This window comes from Ptychodera flava, chromosome 7 (assembly GCF_041260155.1).
Source record: "Ptychodera flava strain L36383 chromosome 7, AS_Pfla_20210202, whole genome shotgun sequence".
Taxonomy (NCBI): Eukaryota; Metazoa; Hemichordata; class Enteropneusta; family Ptychoderidae; genus Ptychodera; species Ptychodera flava.
The window spans coordinates 25,900,164-25,919,271 of NC_091934.1; the positions used below are offsets into that span (position 1 = coordinate 25,900,164).

Here is a 19,108-nt window from a genome sequence, read left to right on the forward strand (position 1 = left end):
GAAACCTGCAGTAAAAATCACAGTAATTTCTGCCTTTAAAATAATTGAACAATGTATTCATTGAATGTTTTATGACCTTTTCTCACTCAGACTAGCTGACAAGTTTGTCTTGCCACAGTTCAAATAACTTCTACTTTGTAGCAATTAGACTGCAAAACATTTTTCCAAAAGTCAGTTTGGAAAAGAGCATTACTTGGCACTTACATGTTACTCAAACCAATACTGTTTGTTCATCTGATCACACTGCTCTGTGTGTGTTCAATGCTTGGACTGTGATTTATTGTATTGAGATGTGACGAACTTACTTTAACATCCGGGACACTCACCGCAAGGAGAGATTATCCAATCATACCCTAACTCTCTGAAGTCAACTCTCACTTTGTGCTCCTGCATATGCGTCGGCTGGTAACCTTGGAAACAAGCCTTCTTGAGCGACTGCCATGGTGCTGATGTACATTATCTGCTATGCGACTCACGTTTTTCGGTGGCCAAAGCAAATCGAACACTAGAGGGCGCCCTGACAAGATTCGCTCTAACTTCAGGATTAGGAAGGCTGACAGATCAAGATGGTGTCCAGCCACGTCGGCGGTGAAATTGAACCTGTCAGAGATTCCGGCTTCGAGGAACAGTATTGTCTCATCTGTGACATCAAGTTCAATCTTGAAGTTGTTCTCGGACCTGTTTTCAGAGCCGCTGGAAAGTCTCAAGATTTGCTTTGTGTCGTAGTTGAGGGTCATCCGGTCAGTAGACGTCGTGACATCCGACAGGTTAAAGTCCTGGTTGCTTGTAACGACGTTTAGATACAACTCGGCGGATCGTAAAATATAGTTGGCAGATACTTCGTCTTTTATATCAAATGATAAGACATCGTTGTCTTCATCGGCTGAAAACCAAACATCAACGGAGAGAATATAACTTTATCTCGTCAATGAGGATTCAATCTGTACGAAGAGAAATGTTGACACCATGAAAGGGGAGACAAATGATCGAGTAGAACGGTATCAATATAGATTTATAACCAAATATATATGAAAAAATAGACAATGAATTTGCTGTATAAATCCAAGTTAATGGACTTAAAATACTAAAATCACCTTATTCACAGTAATCAGTGAGCGTTAAGATCGACGACGAAATAATTGTTTTCAGAGGGGAGGGCGCATTTTGTACTATCCTTTGATTTCAACGCATGCACTTCAAACACGATTGGAACTAATTTGGGATAATTGAATGCTGAAGTATCGTCGGTTTAATCTGCAAATGTAAGCTCATCTGCTTTTCTTTTTAAGTTACATGTACACACTTGTTTTTATGAGTAATTTGTATTGCAACATTCAGCTCTATGGCACCTAACACTTTTGAGAAATTTGAAAAATATGAAGATCCAATTATCCCAAATTAGTTCCAACCGTGTTTTCAGTAAAAAGACGCACGGAAAATTGCTTTCTGTGGCGCACAGGGAGAGGAATTTTGCTAGCGAGGAAAAATATGAAAAACGCTGGATATTTTGCTCAACTGTACAAAAGGAAAGACTCCAACGAAAAATCGCTGCATATGGGATTAAATTGGCTGAGTAAAATATGACATCCTCTAACGAACTTTTGCGCTGCTAATTTCTCTTTGTGTGCGGCAGGTTATAAATCTACACATTTCGCAAAATGAATCTGAACAACTCCTTTCGGCCACAGGGAGTTCTCCCCTCTTGAAATGACATGCCGGTCCTCAGGGGGCTCAGTCTGGGACGTTTTCTAGCTGTTTGTTTACAAATACATAGGTAGCTGAAACATGATTTATGTTTATTTTTGTTTGAAATAATCAATAAAACAAAATGTGAACTGAAAACCCGAATCGGATGCATACTCTGCCCCAAACTATCACTCTGCACGGACAAATATTATAGGTATAAACAGATATATATATATATATATATATATATATATATATATATATATATATATATATATATATATATATATATATATATATATATATATATATCGATTGGAACTAATTTGGGATAATTGGATGGCGAATACGGCCGTTTTAACCTGCAAATGTAAATTCATCTGCTTTTCTTTTTAAATTACACTCTTGTTTTTTGTAATATTGCAACATACAGCTATATGGCACCAAACACTTGAGAAATTAATATGTAGATCCAATTATCCCAAATTTGTTCCAATTGTGCTTTATATATATATATAATATATATATATATATATATATATATATATATATATATATATATATATATATATATATATATATATATATATACACACCCACACACACACACAAAAATGTATACAATGTGCCCTTATGGTTATCACCATAATGGCTTTATGGCAATGGCAATCTCTGAACTTGGGCACAGAGAGTACGGTTTATATATATATATATATATATATATATATATATATATATATATATATATATATATATATATATATATATATATATATGAATTATTGCCAGTTATGAGATATTCCCGGTGCCTGAATTTGATTGTGACAATGAATTCACTTGCTGCCTATAAATATTAATATATACAGGCTGTAACTAGCTTAACACTGGACACTGCAACACTATATACTTTGACACTTTCACAATCGTGGTGGACCTTTGAGGAAAACATGGTAAAAAAGCTTAAGACTGTATATAAAACTATACTTTATTATATAGAATGAAAATAACAAAGAAGTTGTCATAAATTGCAGCTACTCTCCCTTGCGAGGAGAACAGAGATGAGACTGATTTCGTTATCCGTCCTTCCATGATAATTTCGGTGTAAAGGCTCATTTTCAGTGACCCTGCACTATTTACTTTACAAGTTCCCCTTATGCTAGCTTCAAAAGTATCGAATGTGAATTTTTCTATCTTGGTTTTCACTGTTGCCTTTTAATGACTTAATCAGAAACGTTTTCAACAAAACTATTACTAGGATCGCAAATTGGAATCGCTCCCTAACCAAAAACAATTGACAGAAACAAATAATTTTTTTTTTCGCTGGACTCAAATTACATCTCCTAACAAGCCTTGGGGAGCTAGTTTCAGAAGATTTTATAAGAAAGGACTTTTTCCTCTTTGAGACCGTAAAAGACGTTATGACAAAATCCACCTTTGGTTACTTATGTTTTTCTCATGAAATACACTCTATACTTTGTGGGCCGGTATCTTACAATCCAAAACACGCCGACACCCTCTACATTGAGCATTTCCATGCATAACACGGTGACCCCGTATTAAATCAAAATAAGGGTGACACCCCTACAAATCCATCCAAGGCCAAAGAAACTGACAAGTCCCTAACAGCAGGCTGAACATGATCGTCAACTGTGTTTGGTGCACAAACAAATATCACATGCTATGCTATGACCTGTGATTACATAGGAATGTTTTTAGGGATCGTGTAGAGACGGGTTTTAATCTGGTTTGCTCATATTACAACCATCAATTTTCTCTCGACCTTTGCACTGACCCCAGTGACTACTGCATGAGAAACTTCATATTGATGTCGAAATGGCAAGTTTCCATACTACAAGACACAGACACATGAAATCACGTTTTGTGTATAATTTAACATATAAAGCTTCTGCTTAGATACAAAGGGAAAAAATGGTTTTTTTTTTCATTTTGCCTGTTTTTGGAGGTTTTTTGCAAAACAACATGTTGGCCTTGGATACTCTCTTGCTGACCTTGAAATAAACGATCGTAAAAGAATGCAGATAACATATACAGACTAATTACAACTATTACTACGCTAATCAACGTCTTGAAAAAGACTTCAATGCAATTTTAAGGTTTTCAAAGCATTCATGATCCGGAAATCAAGCTTGGAAAACCTCTATTGAAGCTCGAGTAAACACGTCCATCTAAACTTTTGTCACGTGATTACGGTTAAGGGAATAGGGTTACGTCAACGTTGCGTGTGTATCGACTGAACTCGGGAGATAGTTGTAGCTGTAACTGTCAGCTAAGCAGCAATAGCCATCCATCACGAAGAAATGAACTGTGCAAAAGTTGAAACATTGTCTTGAAGGAGGTCAGACGTACTATTTACTCAAAACAACACCACCCAATCCGCACACACCGCGCTTGCTCACAAGGTACTCGACTCAAATGCAAACATACCGTCACTGATGCAAGCAGTCATAATAAGTGACGTTTTCTTTGCATTGAGTCGAATGGCTGTGGTTTCTCTACCTCGAACTCACTCACTTGTTGCCTAGATTAAAGAGGCAAGGCCGCTCTTTTTTATCTTTTTGTCATATCAAGAAAACATGGAATATATATACTTGTATAAGTCATTCAGTGTACAATTTTTCGACGAAGACTTTTCGCTTTACAGATTCACATGTAGGCCTTTACCTATCTGTAGATATAGTTGATAACGGTCAATACCTGGACGTGCTCACATCAGTAAGGAACCTTAAAGTATGCCGAAGAGCGCAAGTATTGTAGGGACTGGTCAGTTTCTTCGGTCGGGGAAGGGGGTTGGTGGATACTTTTTTGTGGACATCAAAAGGCCTGACCCCCCCCGTTCCAACTTTCGAAAACAGGGTGACGTCCCCCGAGACAAAGTTAAAACAAAACGTGAAAATAAAAGCAATCATGCATACCAACGTTTAACATACATTCATGTATCTCTCTCTCTCTCTCTCTCTCTCTCTCTCTCTCTCTCTCTCTCTCTCTCTCTCTCTCTCTCTCTCTCTCTCTCTCTCTCTCTCTCTCATTCATTTGGGTTTGTATGTTTGGATCCAGTCTGGACCGCATCCATCATAAAGGTGACCTGTTGTCACTGACATGCAGGAGAGCACTGACTGGTACGGTCGCTGCTATCAGAACAACAACGGGCAACGACCGACCGCGGCATGCAAGTATTGTGACAGCGATAGTCTCTGCAGAGACGCCTGTAGGATTTCACACGCAGGATCCGAGGGTTCAAGCCGACAGGATGCAATCGATTGGAAAGTCTGAGAAACACGGAAGAACGCTGTCGTTCAACGATGTCCAATATTTATACATCAGCGAGCACTTTCCTTGGGGCATTATTTTCTCTCTGTTATATTTTAAACATCATTTTGAAAGTGTGAGTACAGTATTTTGAATGAGCTGTGAATGCATGTATTTCACACTTTCTATGCAAAGCATGATGTCCAGAACTGCTATACATAAATTGATGTCAATCACTAACATAAAAGAGAGAGAATTAGCAGTAAATCAAAAACTTCAGTAGGTAGTTAGACTGTTGCAAGCCATCATGTTTAGTGTTTACGAACCCTTGCTTGGCTCACTGAAAGTCTGTTTTTCCTCATTTTGTGAGTAAAGCTTAACATATTGAAGGGACAACTAGCTGAATCTTTTGACAATTTTCCATGATTTTTATTCTGTATATTAACGACAGAAATGCCCAGACTATAATTTGTCAACATAGCATGCATGTGTATAAAAATAGACATATAGGTCCAAAAACTGTCAATACATGAATTTTGGTCGAGACTGAAAATTCTCTTGCCTTTACATGTGCAGGCTAGTTATTTCAACAAGCTTAACACTGGGCATTGTAATGTACCTGTAACACTTTCACCATCATGGTCGACATCTACATAGGAAAATGGGAGTGAAAAGGTTCAAAGACATGACATTGTGGTTGATATTACAGAATAAAAAATAACGAAGAAGTTGTATTGTCATAAATTATATCTACTCGCCCTTAAAGAAGAACTAAGTTTAATTCTGTTTGTTTTCATGATAATTTAGATATAAAATTTTATTTTCAGTGACAATGTGTTATTTCAGTTCTCTGAAACTGTCCTTTAATAGTTGTCCTTGAAGTAGCTTCCAAGGTATCGAATATGAATTTTGGTTTTCGCTGTTACCTTTTTAATGATAGGTTCAGAAACTTTATGAAGGAAACTATCACTACCAGTAGTATGAACAAAGTGCAATCACGCCTATACCATAACAATGGACAGGAAGAAAAATGGGCTCTCTTGTTTGGTACCAATTACATCTCCTAAGAAGCCCTAGATAGCTAGTTGTATAAGTTGCAGCCAAATCTGACGTGCACAGAGTCTGAAAGGACCTTTACTTTTACCGTTGAAACCGTAATAGCACAGCTAATGACGGCAAAAAAGCTGCCTTTCTATATCTATCATTTTACTCATGAAAATCACCCTTTATTTTGAAATATGTCACTAGAAAGAAAATAGTTGCATGAATATACCCCCCAGGCTGAAGCTAACTGGCCCGTCCCTTAGATTGATGCTGGAAAATTCTGCCCACGAAAGGAAAAAATGCCAGACGTTAAACAAAACTCTTGAACACCTAATTTACGTCACATACTTTTGTGATTGGTTCAATATCTCTCCGTACCAACGCCGTTGACTTTGAGACGACCATTCATCATGTTGCTACCAATTATTTGGTTGGAATGAGAAATCGTATTTGACGGCAATAAAAAACAATTCAATGCAACGAAGAACCATTTTTTTAAAAGCATTGCTGACACAATTGATAACTTTTTAAAATCATGTGATAATACCAATCGCAGTCCTTGTCACTTTACGTTCAATCGTATAGGCTGTTTGAAAGTGCCCGGAATGTACGCCGTGGCATGATGGGAAGGCCCTTATTAGACCACGCCCAAAATCCAATAGAAAAGAGGATTTCGGATCGAATTATACTTTGCTTCTCAATGTGGTGTAAGACATGCTGACATTGGTACATTGCAATGCGATTTGAGGAAAATCTGTTGACATTTAAAAAAAGAAAAATAGGAACTAGCTAAGCAGAATTTTGAAAAAGGATTTTTGTATTTTCAGTTAAGCTTGCCGAGCAAAGCTCTGATCGACCGCACCTTGCTATCCTTACTTAAGAGTTTTTGTCAAATTTTAACTCTGCGTTTATGTGGCTTTCGCTTCACGTACACAATGGACCTAAGACATGCAATGAAATGTAGGCTTTTGACCACTGTTTTGACCAAAGCATGTCACCCACCTGACATCTTTGACCAACCATTTATATATTTTGTAGAATATGTTAAGTTTTGATAACAGTAAATGAGAAAGAGTTTAAATTTTTGAACACCCCATCTGAGGGAAAATTTGAAGAGTTTGTGTCGAATAGTGGTTTGAACTGCTTTGCACGTGTTCTCAATTCAGAACTGACAGCTTTAATAATTCCCTGATCATCCTGCATTCGAATTCCGAACCCGTTGCGTGTCTCATAGTACGAGATGATGGATGCTTTGGAATCAGCCCAAAACTTTTTTTTCAGAGATAAATCACCTCTTACTCGTCTCAAATTGTCATCTAAGACAGTATGCGCCTCTAAAGTGACGGACTTAAACTTTTGCTCGAAAATGTCCTCAAGGAAACGATCAACCATGCTCTTACAAAATCAAGGATAAAAATCAGGGCCACCGTAGAAAGTTCAGTACTAGAGAAACAAATTACCTAACATTACCGATTCTTAAAATTCAAAATAACCACATCGTTGTGTTAGTCAATTTTCGAAAAACTAAAACGGTGAAAATTTTTCTTACTCCCTGAGGAAGAGCTTTGAAATGAGCTGCCATAGGTGATATATCAGAAAAGAACCGTAAAAATTTGAGGGCCAGAGTATCTGTCCCCGAGGGGAATTCTACCTTGCAGAGCTGCTACAATAACACAGGATTGTGGTATAAATCTGTGTTTCTACCCCCTGTTACTTCTCACGTCAAGAATACCCATTTTCAGGCTACAGATTTCCGAACTATTGAGTATTCAGAAGTTTGCCGAAAGTTGCAAAAAATTCATAAATTTTCTTACCCAGATTTGGCAGGTACTTCGTTCGCCCCGGTCCACATAGCTTGTCGTTCGGATAGGTTTTGCATTTTTCCATTTTTTCCTTGATCAGGTCAATCACGGGCATGTACTTGGAGTGCGGCTTGAAGTTTTTAGTCCATCCGTCACCGCGATGGCTCTTCCCGATGTCTTCGATGTCTTCGAGATGCGTCCCGTGCGAATAGCCGTCTCTTTGCTTTAGCGGCTTGGAATCAACCCCGAGATTCAGTACCAAAATGCAAAGCAACAAACAAAGTGAAATTTGTTTTCTTTTGGAACCCATTTTAAGTGCGGAGGGCATACCACGCCAAAGACTTACAAAGGTCGCCGATATTAATTACTGATGTTTTGCACGTATCTGACACTCCAAACGAATGCTTCACGTGAAATGAACAAACTTGGCAGACGTACAACAATTATTTTTTGTTAGGGGCGAACCATTTTATATCTGATGGGGAGCTGTGGCTTTAAAAGCAAACTTTTTATGCCCATGAAATCAACTTTTTCCCCAGAGTGTTACTTTTGAAGTAAATTTTTGTCAGGTACAGGCAAAGCATTTTGCGCCAAATACGTCAGACAAAATATTCTCAGCACAAGTGACTTTTTCGCCATTTGATTTACAGAGATTTCTACCCCTTCATACAGGCATATGAATAAAGTAAACAAAGTAAAAGGAAAAATGCTCTCAGACGAAGTCATCTGATTGGTTGGTACTGCATGCTACTTAGTCTCGGCTACGCAGACTGCACATGACTTGGGGGCTACCATCCAATTCTCATTATAATATGCTTAGAATCCGGCAATCTAATTGGCTGGAGCTGCGGTTTATATTCTCAACAAGAAGACCTGCGCGATGCGTAACATTTTGAGCTCGCTTATTTCAAACTCCAGCTTGAGAGCTCAACGCGCCACACTGTCAAACAAATCTAACACTTGAGATTGATTTTGATTGTTATATTTTAGTCTGGTGCTGCTCGATGAACCCACAAATGAAGAGTTTGAATAAGCAGCGACGACTATGTAACAACTGCACCATATTTTCAAAAGTTCTTTTTTCAGTAAAATTCTGCAAGTTTGATGTGTAATCGCGATATCGATGCTTGCGTCACCGTATTGTATGGAATCAACGGTGCACGCGCGCGTTCAGATACGTTCTTGTTTGAGTTTAAGTTGAGGCTGGGCTCCTGAACCCTCGTTCCAGCTTCGGTCCTAAATAACAACATTGTCCACCTGTATCACAGGCGGCCCATACGTACTAAGTTTTTCTCACTGTTTTCTCAATCAGTTCCTCTCCCTTTCTTCATGCTCTAACTGATCGGAGGAAAAAAAAATGATTATATAACCTAACCTAGCCTCTTGACTCTTTATTTATTTTACAGCCTATTACAAGGACGTTTATCTCTCATATACACATCTTGTAATTAATTAGTCAGCACAACTAATTATGCTTATCCGTGGACTTATCAGAGATTTTATGGGTTTGTCAACATTGTAAAAGATAGGAAAAGTACCTTTTTCATTTACATCTCTATCTTTGAACATATTTGTGTGAAATAATAACCTCGCGAAGCGAGGTGATTATTTTCACACAAATATGCTAATTTTCACCACCAGAGGACTTATATCTGCAACCAAATACCCTCGCTTGCCGTTTATATCCTCTAAGTAATGAGTGGGAAATATGACTTTCGTGTGTCTGATCAGTTTACGGACAAGAACGATACAACTGATCCAAAACAAAGAGTCTGTTCATTGTCATTACTTAGTAGACTTCGAAAGCCATTTCTGTAAACGTTGAAGCTATATTTTTCAAGACTTTGTCTCAAAACATAAAAATACATCATAGACCAGATGCTCCCAGGATTCGCCGATCTTGTCCCCATCACGCGAAATTGCTCGGAGATTTTACAGTCAATAGGGGCTTGCCATTCCGCTCATCTCCCAGGTGTATAGTGAATGTCATGCAAATATCAGTAGCACACTGTCACAACAGGGCAGATGACCGGGTCATAGCAGCCATGAATGCCACGATAGCACGGGAGTAATCTTACAGTAGGAAATCATATGGCAGCATTGAAGCTGCTGCCATAGCAACAGACGCTGTTAATACTGCAACAGGTAGTAAGTGGGACCATGCGAAGGAAAACATCAAACAAATCGTTACAACAAAACATCAGTGTCATTGGATGGATAAAATAAAATCTCTTGTTGTTCAGGGAAAATTCCTGGAGCTTCTTGCTGAAGAAAAATCTGACATTACATGGAGAAGCATTATCTATAACATGCAAAAAAAATCCTCAGCTTCGCAGTCAGAGCTGCGCGCCATTGACTGTCTTCCAACGTTCAATAATCTACATAGATGGGGTAAGAAAATTTCCTCAAAGTGTAAACTTTGCAGTAATACCCAAACCCTTCATCATGTTCTGAATGGCTGCAAAACCATGCTTGAACAGAATAGATACACGTGGCGACATAATAATATTTTGCATTATATTTTTCAAACTTGTGCTTCGTCATCAGTTATGGACACATTATCTATTTATACCGATTTACCAGGTCATACAAAGGGTACCATCCCGCGCAATGTTTTATGTACACCTGACCGTCCTGATCTTGTTATTCTCTTCAAGGATGTAAAAAGAACTATCATTTTTGAACTGATAGTATCGTTTGAATTTAATATTGAGAGACGTCACAAGGAAAAACGCATGAAATATTCACATCTTGTTAACTCTTTACAAGCTCAAGGATATTCGATTGAACTCATTTGTTTTGTAGTCGGATCGAGAGGACACATGACGACAGACAATAAACTCAGACTTCTACAACTTCTTAAGGCACTGAAATTAAGTAAACAGCATAAAACCGTGATACGTGATGTCAGTAAACTATGCCTTATCTCGAGCTATTGTCTATTTCATGTCAAAGATGAACCATCATGGTGTGAGGCTTCAATTTTGTCTTCCTCCAAAAATGTTATTTCTTAACACGTTAGTACAACTACTTAATAGAACTGTATAATGTAAATTTACCAACCCAAACACATGTACATCTGTACTATACAGAATTGCTTTTGTTTTGCGCAGTTTCTTTCTTTGCTTTTAATTTTGATTACTAGCGAATGTGTTTTTGTCTTTGTGTGTTTTGTCTCCTTGTTAATTATGAATAAAAAGTTATTTTTATGTGAACATCTGGATAACTGGTATAGTGACCGGGAGTCGAATCCCAAACGTTCTCTTTTTGTCTTTTTTTTAGTTTGTTTAGGCTGCATTCACAAACACCTTCGGAGGGGAGAATCGATATCGTACCGTATGTGTTTGTGTGTTTCTCTTTTGCACGGAAGGAGGGTGCTGTTTTGTCATTTTTTCTCTCACAGGAAAACACCCAGTAAAAAAGAAAAAAGGCGATTGCATTGAAATAGTTTGGAAACATGATGACTTCCCTCACCTGTCAAGAAAATTAACATAATTACATAAGAGGGACATTAACTGTACCTTTTGGCCAATTCAGTACTTTTTTCTGTATGTGAATTGCAGTTTCTCGTTCTACTCCCACAGCATTGTAGAATAACAAATATTCTGTTTGGCAAAATATTCTGTATATGAGATCGTAATCACTGTACGTTGTTGATGACAAATCAATTTTAGTCCGGACTTGAATTCATTTTGAACAATAACAATGCTGACTGTACATATAGGGCTGTGTTAAAATTAAAAACTTGACTTAAATCACGCTTCAGAGAGTAAAGAAGAAAAACTGTAGTAGATACACAAAACAAAACCACAAAAAATTCCATCTGTTAGGTACTGATACTGGTAAATGTTGAATAGAATGAAACAAAACCCTTGACAGTATCGTTAACGTTATGACATTATTAGATCGATTTTTTTCTGGTCTGGGAACATTAAATATGCCCAGGACAGTATTGTAAATGTACCTGTATAGAACGTATTTTCTGTTTTGGTATGGTGTAAATTTGGAGTATTTTACAAAACTGCGGAGAGATTGTAGACCATAAATTTACAGGACAACATGCTAAGTGCATAAGACAACAATATCAAATACCCACGCCGGCAAGGAAGAGGCTCAAGACAACATTTCATACACACCACAACACGTTAATAGACGGGACAACACGTTGAATGCAACAGAGGTAAATGCACTCAAGACAGCATGTTAAATGACAAGACAACAATGCTCAGCATGCGATAGCATCATCTTTACACAAGACAACATCGTAAATATTAGGGAGCATTCAGTAATTACAGCGGGGTGGGCCGGGAAGGGGGGGAGGGTCACTTTTTAGAAAACTGTTCAAGGGGGATGTTCACTTTTTAAAAACCTATCTTTGGGGAGGGTCACTTTTGACAGAAGCTGATTTTATGGCCACACCTTTGATTGTCCGTGTGATATTTCCTGAATAAGAAATCACCAACGAAATACGCCGATTACTTTAAATACGTACATATTGTCCACAAGTTTCACAAGCAAAGAAGATGCAGTGGTATCCTACATTAAACACCTTGAACAGTTAAAACTGATAAAAGACAAGCGACAAAAACATATGCAACAGGTGGAAAAGTGTATATCAATAATTATTATCAAATGTACATAAATGCAAAGATTTTGTTAGTTTTATATTGGCAAAAATTGTGCATAGCTCTCTCATAGACAGTGAATTAACATTTCAGTGAAATTCCAAAATCAAATTTCTTGCACAACCATGGACTTATAACCACTCTAGTCTAATCAACACCATTAATACCAATAATCAAACGCACATCCAATAATCAAATCAAACGTTCAGATTTACCTAGTTTTGTATTGAAAAAAATTATTCATAGTTTCATCATAGACTACCATGTTTAGTGAACCAACGTTTTAGATGAAATTCCAAATCAATTTCTTGTACACAAATGCACATTTTACTTCCCAATTCAAGCAAAGTATATTTAAATACATTATTAAACACATATAATATACAGAAATAGCATGTTTGTGGGGGGGGGGGGGAATTGTCAATAATTTACCTGATAGACTCCATGTATTATGATTTGATATTTTTGGATGAAGCACTAAATCAGCCACATCTTGCCTTCTTATAGTTGCACAAAATATGGTGACCCTCTCTCAAATGTATGAAATACCATATCTCTTCAAAAATTCTTGCGTGATATATTGCGACTGTCCCTCCAAAAACACCAGCCCTCCCCTCCGTAAAACTTACATAACAATTGAACCGACTGTTATGTAAATTAGCTGATACTGTTTCAGTTATTCCTGGGGAGAATACTGCAGTGGTTGGGAGGGGATGTCAAGTTTTAGAATGTCGGACTAGGGGGAGGGTCACATTTTAGACAGGAGAATAGGGGAGGGTCACATTTTACGGTACAGGTGTGCGCGGAATTCCCCAGGCCCACCCCCTGTATTTACTGAAGGCTCCCTTAAGGCCAACATTGTAAATGCACATGTCAACATGTTTTATGCACAAGATGCCATGGTAACACTCAAGCGAACATAACTTTGTTTGTCCTGGGGAGGTCGTGGATATCCATAATTCGGCCTCGACCAAGTTTTCGCTCCCTGTCAGTCGGGGGTTTAAGACAGTGAGTATATCTAGCCGGACCCACTTCGTCGACAGATGAGGTTACAAAAAATAATAAACCATGTTGACTGGGTGACAGTTTCAATGTAGTTAAGGATAGAATTCCCCCAAAACACATAACTTCATTGACCTTACTGATGCACTCAGGATACACTGAGCATTGGTGCATGGATACGATCACAGGCAGCAGAAGACGCAATAGGTTAACTCGGCCTTGAAAACTCAATGCGTTCTTGACAAACTCATCTCTACAGCTGCTTAAAGTTGTACGGAAGCACACTGATGGTCAGCCTAAATTGCATTGGACCATTTGTCTTAGGTTATTCCACAGAGTCAGAGAAGCAGTCTATATCTGTGGATTGGGGTTTAAGCTTTTAAACTATATTTACATCTACAGTCATAAAAAAACCACATAGGTCAGTATATATCCGAGCTTTTGTCTAGACACGCAGCTGTGATATTCAAAGTTTTCATATGTTCCTGGCAATGATGTGTTATTGATATCCTTTAAAATCGAAATCCTTGAAATTGTTGGGACATTTGCATATTTTTGAGCGCTTTAGGTTTGTTCTAGGTGCAAATCATACTGACATAATACTGGCCATGGAGAGTAATCAGCTTGTCCCTATATGACTTCCATGCCAAGCATTTTTTGTTTTACCTAAGTGCTAATTCAAGGTCTACACAGCCAAGGAGAGAAATGCTGGTATGGAGGAAATCAGAAATGTTATTTTTGTAACTTTCTTCGCTAATTATTTGAACATATTCTTGTTAGACTTATTATCTATGTCAATATTTGTACACATCGAAATCAAGTTGAAGAAAAATTCAGTCTAATGTGATGTGACCGGGGTTACGATCGTATTGTCGATCACTTGGTAGCCTGTCGGGGCCGTAAAGGCTGGTATTCCGATATTGAGCGGATGGACAGAAGGCTGGAGGTAGCGAGCGAGTATCATTAATCTACGATGCAACTTTACACCTCTAAGCCAAGAGACTAGAAAGTTGAAGAAATGCAAGAAAGCTGAATGTTTACTCATGCACGAGGTAGCAGATAAAATCTCGATAGAATTCGAGCCTACAATGTAACAAATATGCTTGCCTCATGAATAATAATGAACAGCTCATGAATAGTAAACACAGCATCGTGTCACATCCTTCATGTTCTTCCTTTCTTATTGTTGATCTAGACCGGAAGTCTGCATCACCAGTACTGAAACAAAGTCATTAAGAAACTCGGTAGAAATTAATTACAAAACAAAAGATATGACGCTAATACTATTGAAAATAACTACTATTGAAGACGGGTAAGACAAAGTGGATAAGCATCGTTGCCATAGGATCAAAATTTGAGAAAATGTTCATTACTGATAGCAATGTACATCGGGTCACTCCAACTGTATCTTTCATGAGTAAACCACGTCAATGAGTGTGAACATATCTGATTTTTGGATAACAAAGAGGGCTAGACATATTGTTTTTTGGATAGGGACTAGTGAGGAACGGAAAATTATGCAAAGATTTTTTAAGTCGCAATAAACGATATAGATATCTGATTCCATGCCAAATGTTTCCAAGGAAAAATATCATGTTATCCCAAATCCCATGAAATCCAGGCTGTCTTACTGAACAATCGCTCTCTTGTGATATCATCTTTGTATGGAGATGCTCTTCCTATCCTTTTTGATGGGCCGATGCTGTGGACCGCCTAAGATTACTCAGCTCTTTTCTCTAACCTGTGTTGAGGGCGTCCTCTATCTCTTGATCAAGATATTTACTGATTTCTTTCGGACGGACTGGGATTTTGTTCTTCATTAGAGAGAGGGGGCTGCCTTCGCTGTTATTGGACGGGAGATATTAATCGCAGTGTATATTTGAGTTTTTATCGATATACTGCTGTAAATTATTGACCATTATTTCCGCCTACGAGTTGATTGGTTGGGTTTGTGACTTGTCGAATTCTTATTGGTTGTTGAAGTCTCGGTATGAAAGTCCTTCTTGCATTCTGTTTGATTCATTATTTTTTTTGTGATCTAAGAATCCCGTTCATGCACTTAGCTCAGATGAGTTACATGTGATAGACCACGATGGCCTGACTGTATTTGCTCTGGATGTGGAGTGCCTTTTTACTTATTACTGCTCATAAGCACAGGGACAGCTTGTAAGTGGTACACCTATATATTTCTGGTCGATGCGATGATGCCGAAAGGTTTCCTCGGGTAAGTCTTTTACTATCATTGTTTTAAATTTACAAACTTCAAAAAGAGGCACAGAAAAAGAACGATAACACACTAAAAGAGAAATACTGTGAACAAATGAGGAAAAAGGATATCGTTTCCATCAATGAGTGTGTTTTGTGGCCGATATTTCTCTGTGTTTCGTATTTTTGTTTCAATTCCATGACGAACAAATAAAATGGACGATTTTCCTTTCGCAAATACATTCGTAAAGGGCTATTTCCCTAAGGTAATACAATAATTTAAAACATAGCTGAATTCAAGGTTTCCAAGACTGCTGTTCTTCTTCCTTAAAGTGGCTGACTTTAAAGTAATTCTCTCTCATCATTCTTAACATTCGCGCAGGATCATTTCTGCATTGTTACAATATTTTCATCACAAAAGAAAATGAGACTATATTCCTTATTCTACTCCAAAAAGTAAACGAATCATAGTGGAAGCTTCTGCCATTTCACAAAATCGTAATTCTTGGTAATACCATTATGTCACTCCCTTCTTGTTACATCCGTCGAAACTTTGTGTGGAACATTAAAATTCCTGGAACAATCGTTGACGAGTTGCTGTCCGATGACAGTTACTTACGGAATTAGATCATTAAACTGTTCTCTGTTCAGAGAGACAGCGAGGTCATTACTGTGAGCACGAATTACCAAACAATACGCCAATTATGGACCCTGTCTCCGAGAGTTTGTGTTACAACCGCGTAAATGTGGCATAATTCTGAAAATCATTCAGGATTCCAGTATAGTTGGATAATATGTACGTATACGATGATGGCACAAATACTGTACTTTTAAACAACAACGTTAATATTTATAAAGTGATCATAAACATTTTTAATCGAGAATCCCATAGAAAATTTACTGAATGACTTAAACCTTTGTTTTGACCAACGATGTCTTAAAACCCCGTTGTCCTGTGTTGTATGTTGTGTAGTATTGCGGGTCGACGATTGATTTGTGTAACCATCCGTTTACGGAGCTGCCATGCCCTTCATGCAGATAGTGTGTCTTTTACTTCCTCAGACACCCCAAGAAAACTTTAAACCATTCGCTTTCGGAAGGAAAATTAAAAATCAGAGGTCACATTTCATTTCTTTACTTGAATGTGAAAACCAATTACCCAATATTTCACTTGGAATTCAAAAATGGTCGTAATGTCTATGTTTACGCTATGAGAAAAATTAGATTTTCGATTTACACAAAACTAACTCGGTAAAATTTTATTTAATCCATAACGTTCGAAATTACGGTAGACCAAAAAAAAACCAAACATTGTCGCACTTTGAGAGTCCGAATATCTTTCTCGGAGCGCATTCTACCCTAAGGGTAATATTTGAATTTGGATATGTGTGTGTTTTATTTACGACTAACAGTGTACAGATTTGAAGTCCCATTGATGTATTTCGTTGGATTCCGCTAGGAGGCATAAGTGCCTTATTGAATTCAGGTCATTTTTCTCAGCACACTGATTTCAATTATTGTGTACTTTCAGGTTTGGACCTGAGATTGCTTTTGGTATCAAATTATGTTTTTTACATTTTTTATGTATTGCCACGTTTTGTTGTTTACTTTGTTTTCTTTCTCTGTGTCATTTCAATTCATCCTTTTTAAATTTATCATAGCTTATTTTTTGTTGTGTTTTGAATTGTGTTGTATTAAATTGTTATTGAGGTTTCAAAAGTTTGTTAACACTTCATTTTAAAATGGCCATTTGAATTGTTTACCTTTGTTAGCCGAACATCATCGATATATTTACGTCGCTCAGAACATTTGCTGTTTCTTAAAGGGAAAAAGTCGGCCATTTTTCATGAATTTGTTTGATGCGAGATACTACTTATATTGTTTGACATGTTGAAAGATACTGAATGAATGGGTGACCATGCGTGGATTGAGACACGGTTTTAGACACGATAAATAACAGGGGTCGAATATATGCATGGTCAACCATTTATTCAGTATCTTTCAACATGTCAAACAATATAAGTAGTATCTCGCATCAAACAAAATTTATGAAAAATGGCCGACTTTGTCCCTTTAAGAAAAAATGGTGACCATGTAATCGTAAAAACCGTCAGTTATATGACGGGAACGATAGTTCCATACATAGTTTATACAGAAGGGCGGGTCACAATAGTTCGTCGACCGGCGATTGTGCACAAGGTTAGCGATGGACAACACAAAACAAATAGCGGTGATGAAGTACAACGTAAGTCATGTCTACGATCACTAAACAAAAAAGCGATACCAAATTGGACACACAAGACAAAAATTCTAATAACGTGGCCAACCACAATTACAATCAACACAAACGGAGATATTCTAGGTTCCCTACTCTCGAAGAGCAAACTTCACTGAAACAATATGGAAATACAAAGTATATTCATCTTACAATCAACCAACAGTGGCTGTGGTTTCGATACCAAGCGTCAAACGGCCATATTGTCACAGACCATAGCATCGTTTCGCCATCGGTATTCAGTTCTGTATGCTAACCGCCAAATGGAATGGCCCTACTCTTAAAATTACACACTTTAATACAGGGAAAATGCAAATAAGCGAAACGTGAACGATATGTGGGTGTCTTTCCCCAAACAACGATGAACACTGCAAACTGAATAATGTACGCAGCATGTTTATGATAAAAAATATGTAAATACACAAACCGAGTTCATCATGACTATAAAACAAATGCTTGAACTTCAGGTAGTATGCACCTCGAAAGTGAAAGACTTAAACTTTTGCTCAAACTTTCCTTAAGGAATCTTTCAACCATTCTCTTTCAAAATCAAGAATAAAAATCGGGGGTCACCGTGCAAATTTTGGTACTAGAGAAACAAATAACCCAAGATTTACCGATATTTTAAATTCAAAATGGCCGCCATCCCTGTGTTAACTCTATGGAGAAAAATAAAATTTTCGAATTTCGAAAATCTAAGCCGATGAAAAGTTTTCTTACACCAAGAGCTTTAAAATGAACCCCCACAAGTGGTATATCAGAAAAGAATTGTAAAAGTTTGAGAGTCCGAATATCTGTCCCCGAGGCGCGTTCTACCTTAAAAGAAGCCTTTCGTCGGACCGGAAGAGAAGTGTTGTGCACCTGTAAGGGTAAACTTACCATACAACAGCTTCGGGAATATGACCAAAGAGGGAAGCAAGGAAATATCACTGCAAATAACACTTAGGGTAAAGAGCACAGGTGCAAAAGACTTCAGTGTAGAATTTTTCAAAAAAAGTGGAGTTTTTCTGCCTCTAGGCGGCCATACTCGTGCTTGATGGCGACGGAAAGGTCAAGTAGTTATTTGAGGTGTTACAGGTATCATTGAGGTAGAAAGAGATTTAGGAACAGTGAAATGTATTGGTACTTTAAGTGCAATGTAATACTGCGAACAGTATGAAAGCTCGCATGCCAATACAGCTGGCGCAATCTCCGAATCACAG

The 19,108-nt window shown here is 37.7% G+C and overlaps 1 protein-coding gene across 1 annotated transcript; it reads right to left on the reverse strand.

Annotated features, from left to right (window-relative positions):
- Nucleotides 1-300: 300 nt before the first annotated feature.
- LOC139137102 (uncharacterized) lies at nucleotides 301-8,203 on the reverse strand. Its single transcript, XM_070705067.1, has 2 exons — nucleotides 7,812-8,203; nucleotides 301-883 (listed from the first exon to the last, which is right to left on the reverse strand). The coding sequence occupies exons 1-2, from the start codon at nucleotides 8,125-8,127 to the stop codon at nucleotides 375-377; spliced, it is 825 nt and encodes a 274-aa protein (XP_070561168.1). The 5' UTR covers nucleotides 8,128-8,203; the 3' UTR covers nucleotides 301-374.
- Between the last annotated feature and the right edge of the window lie 10,905 nt (nucleotides 8,204-19,108).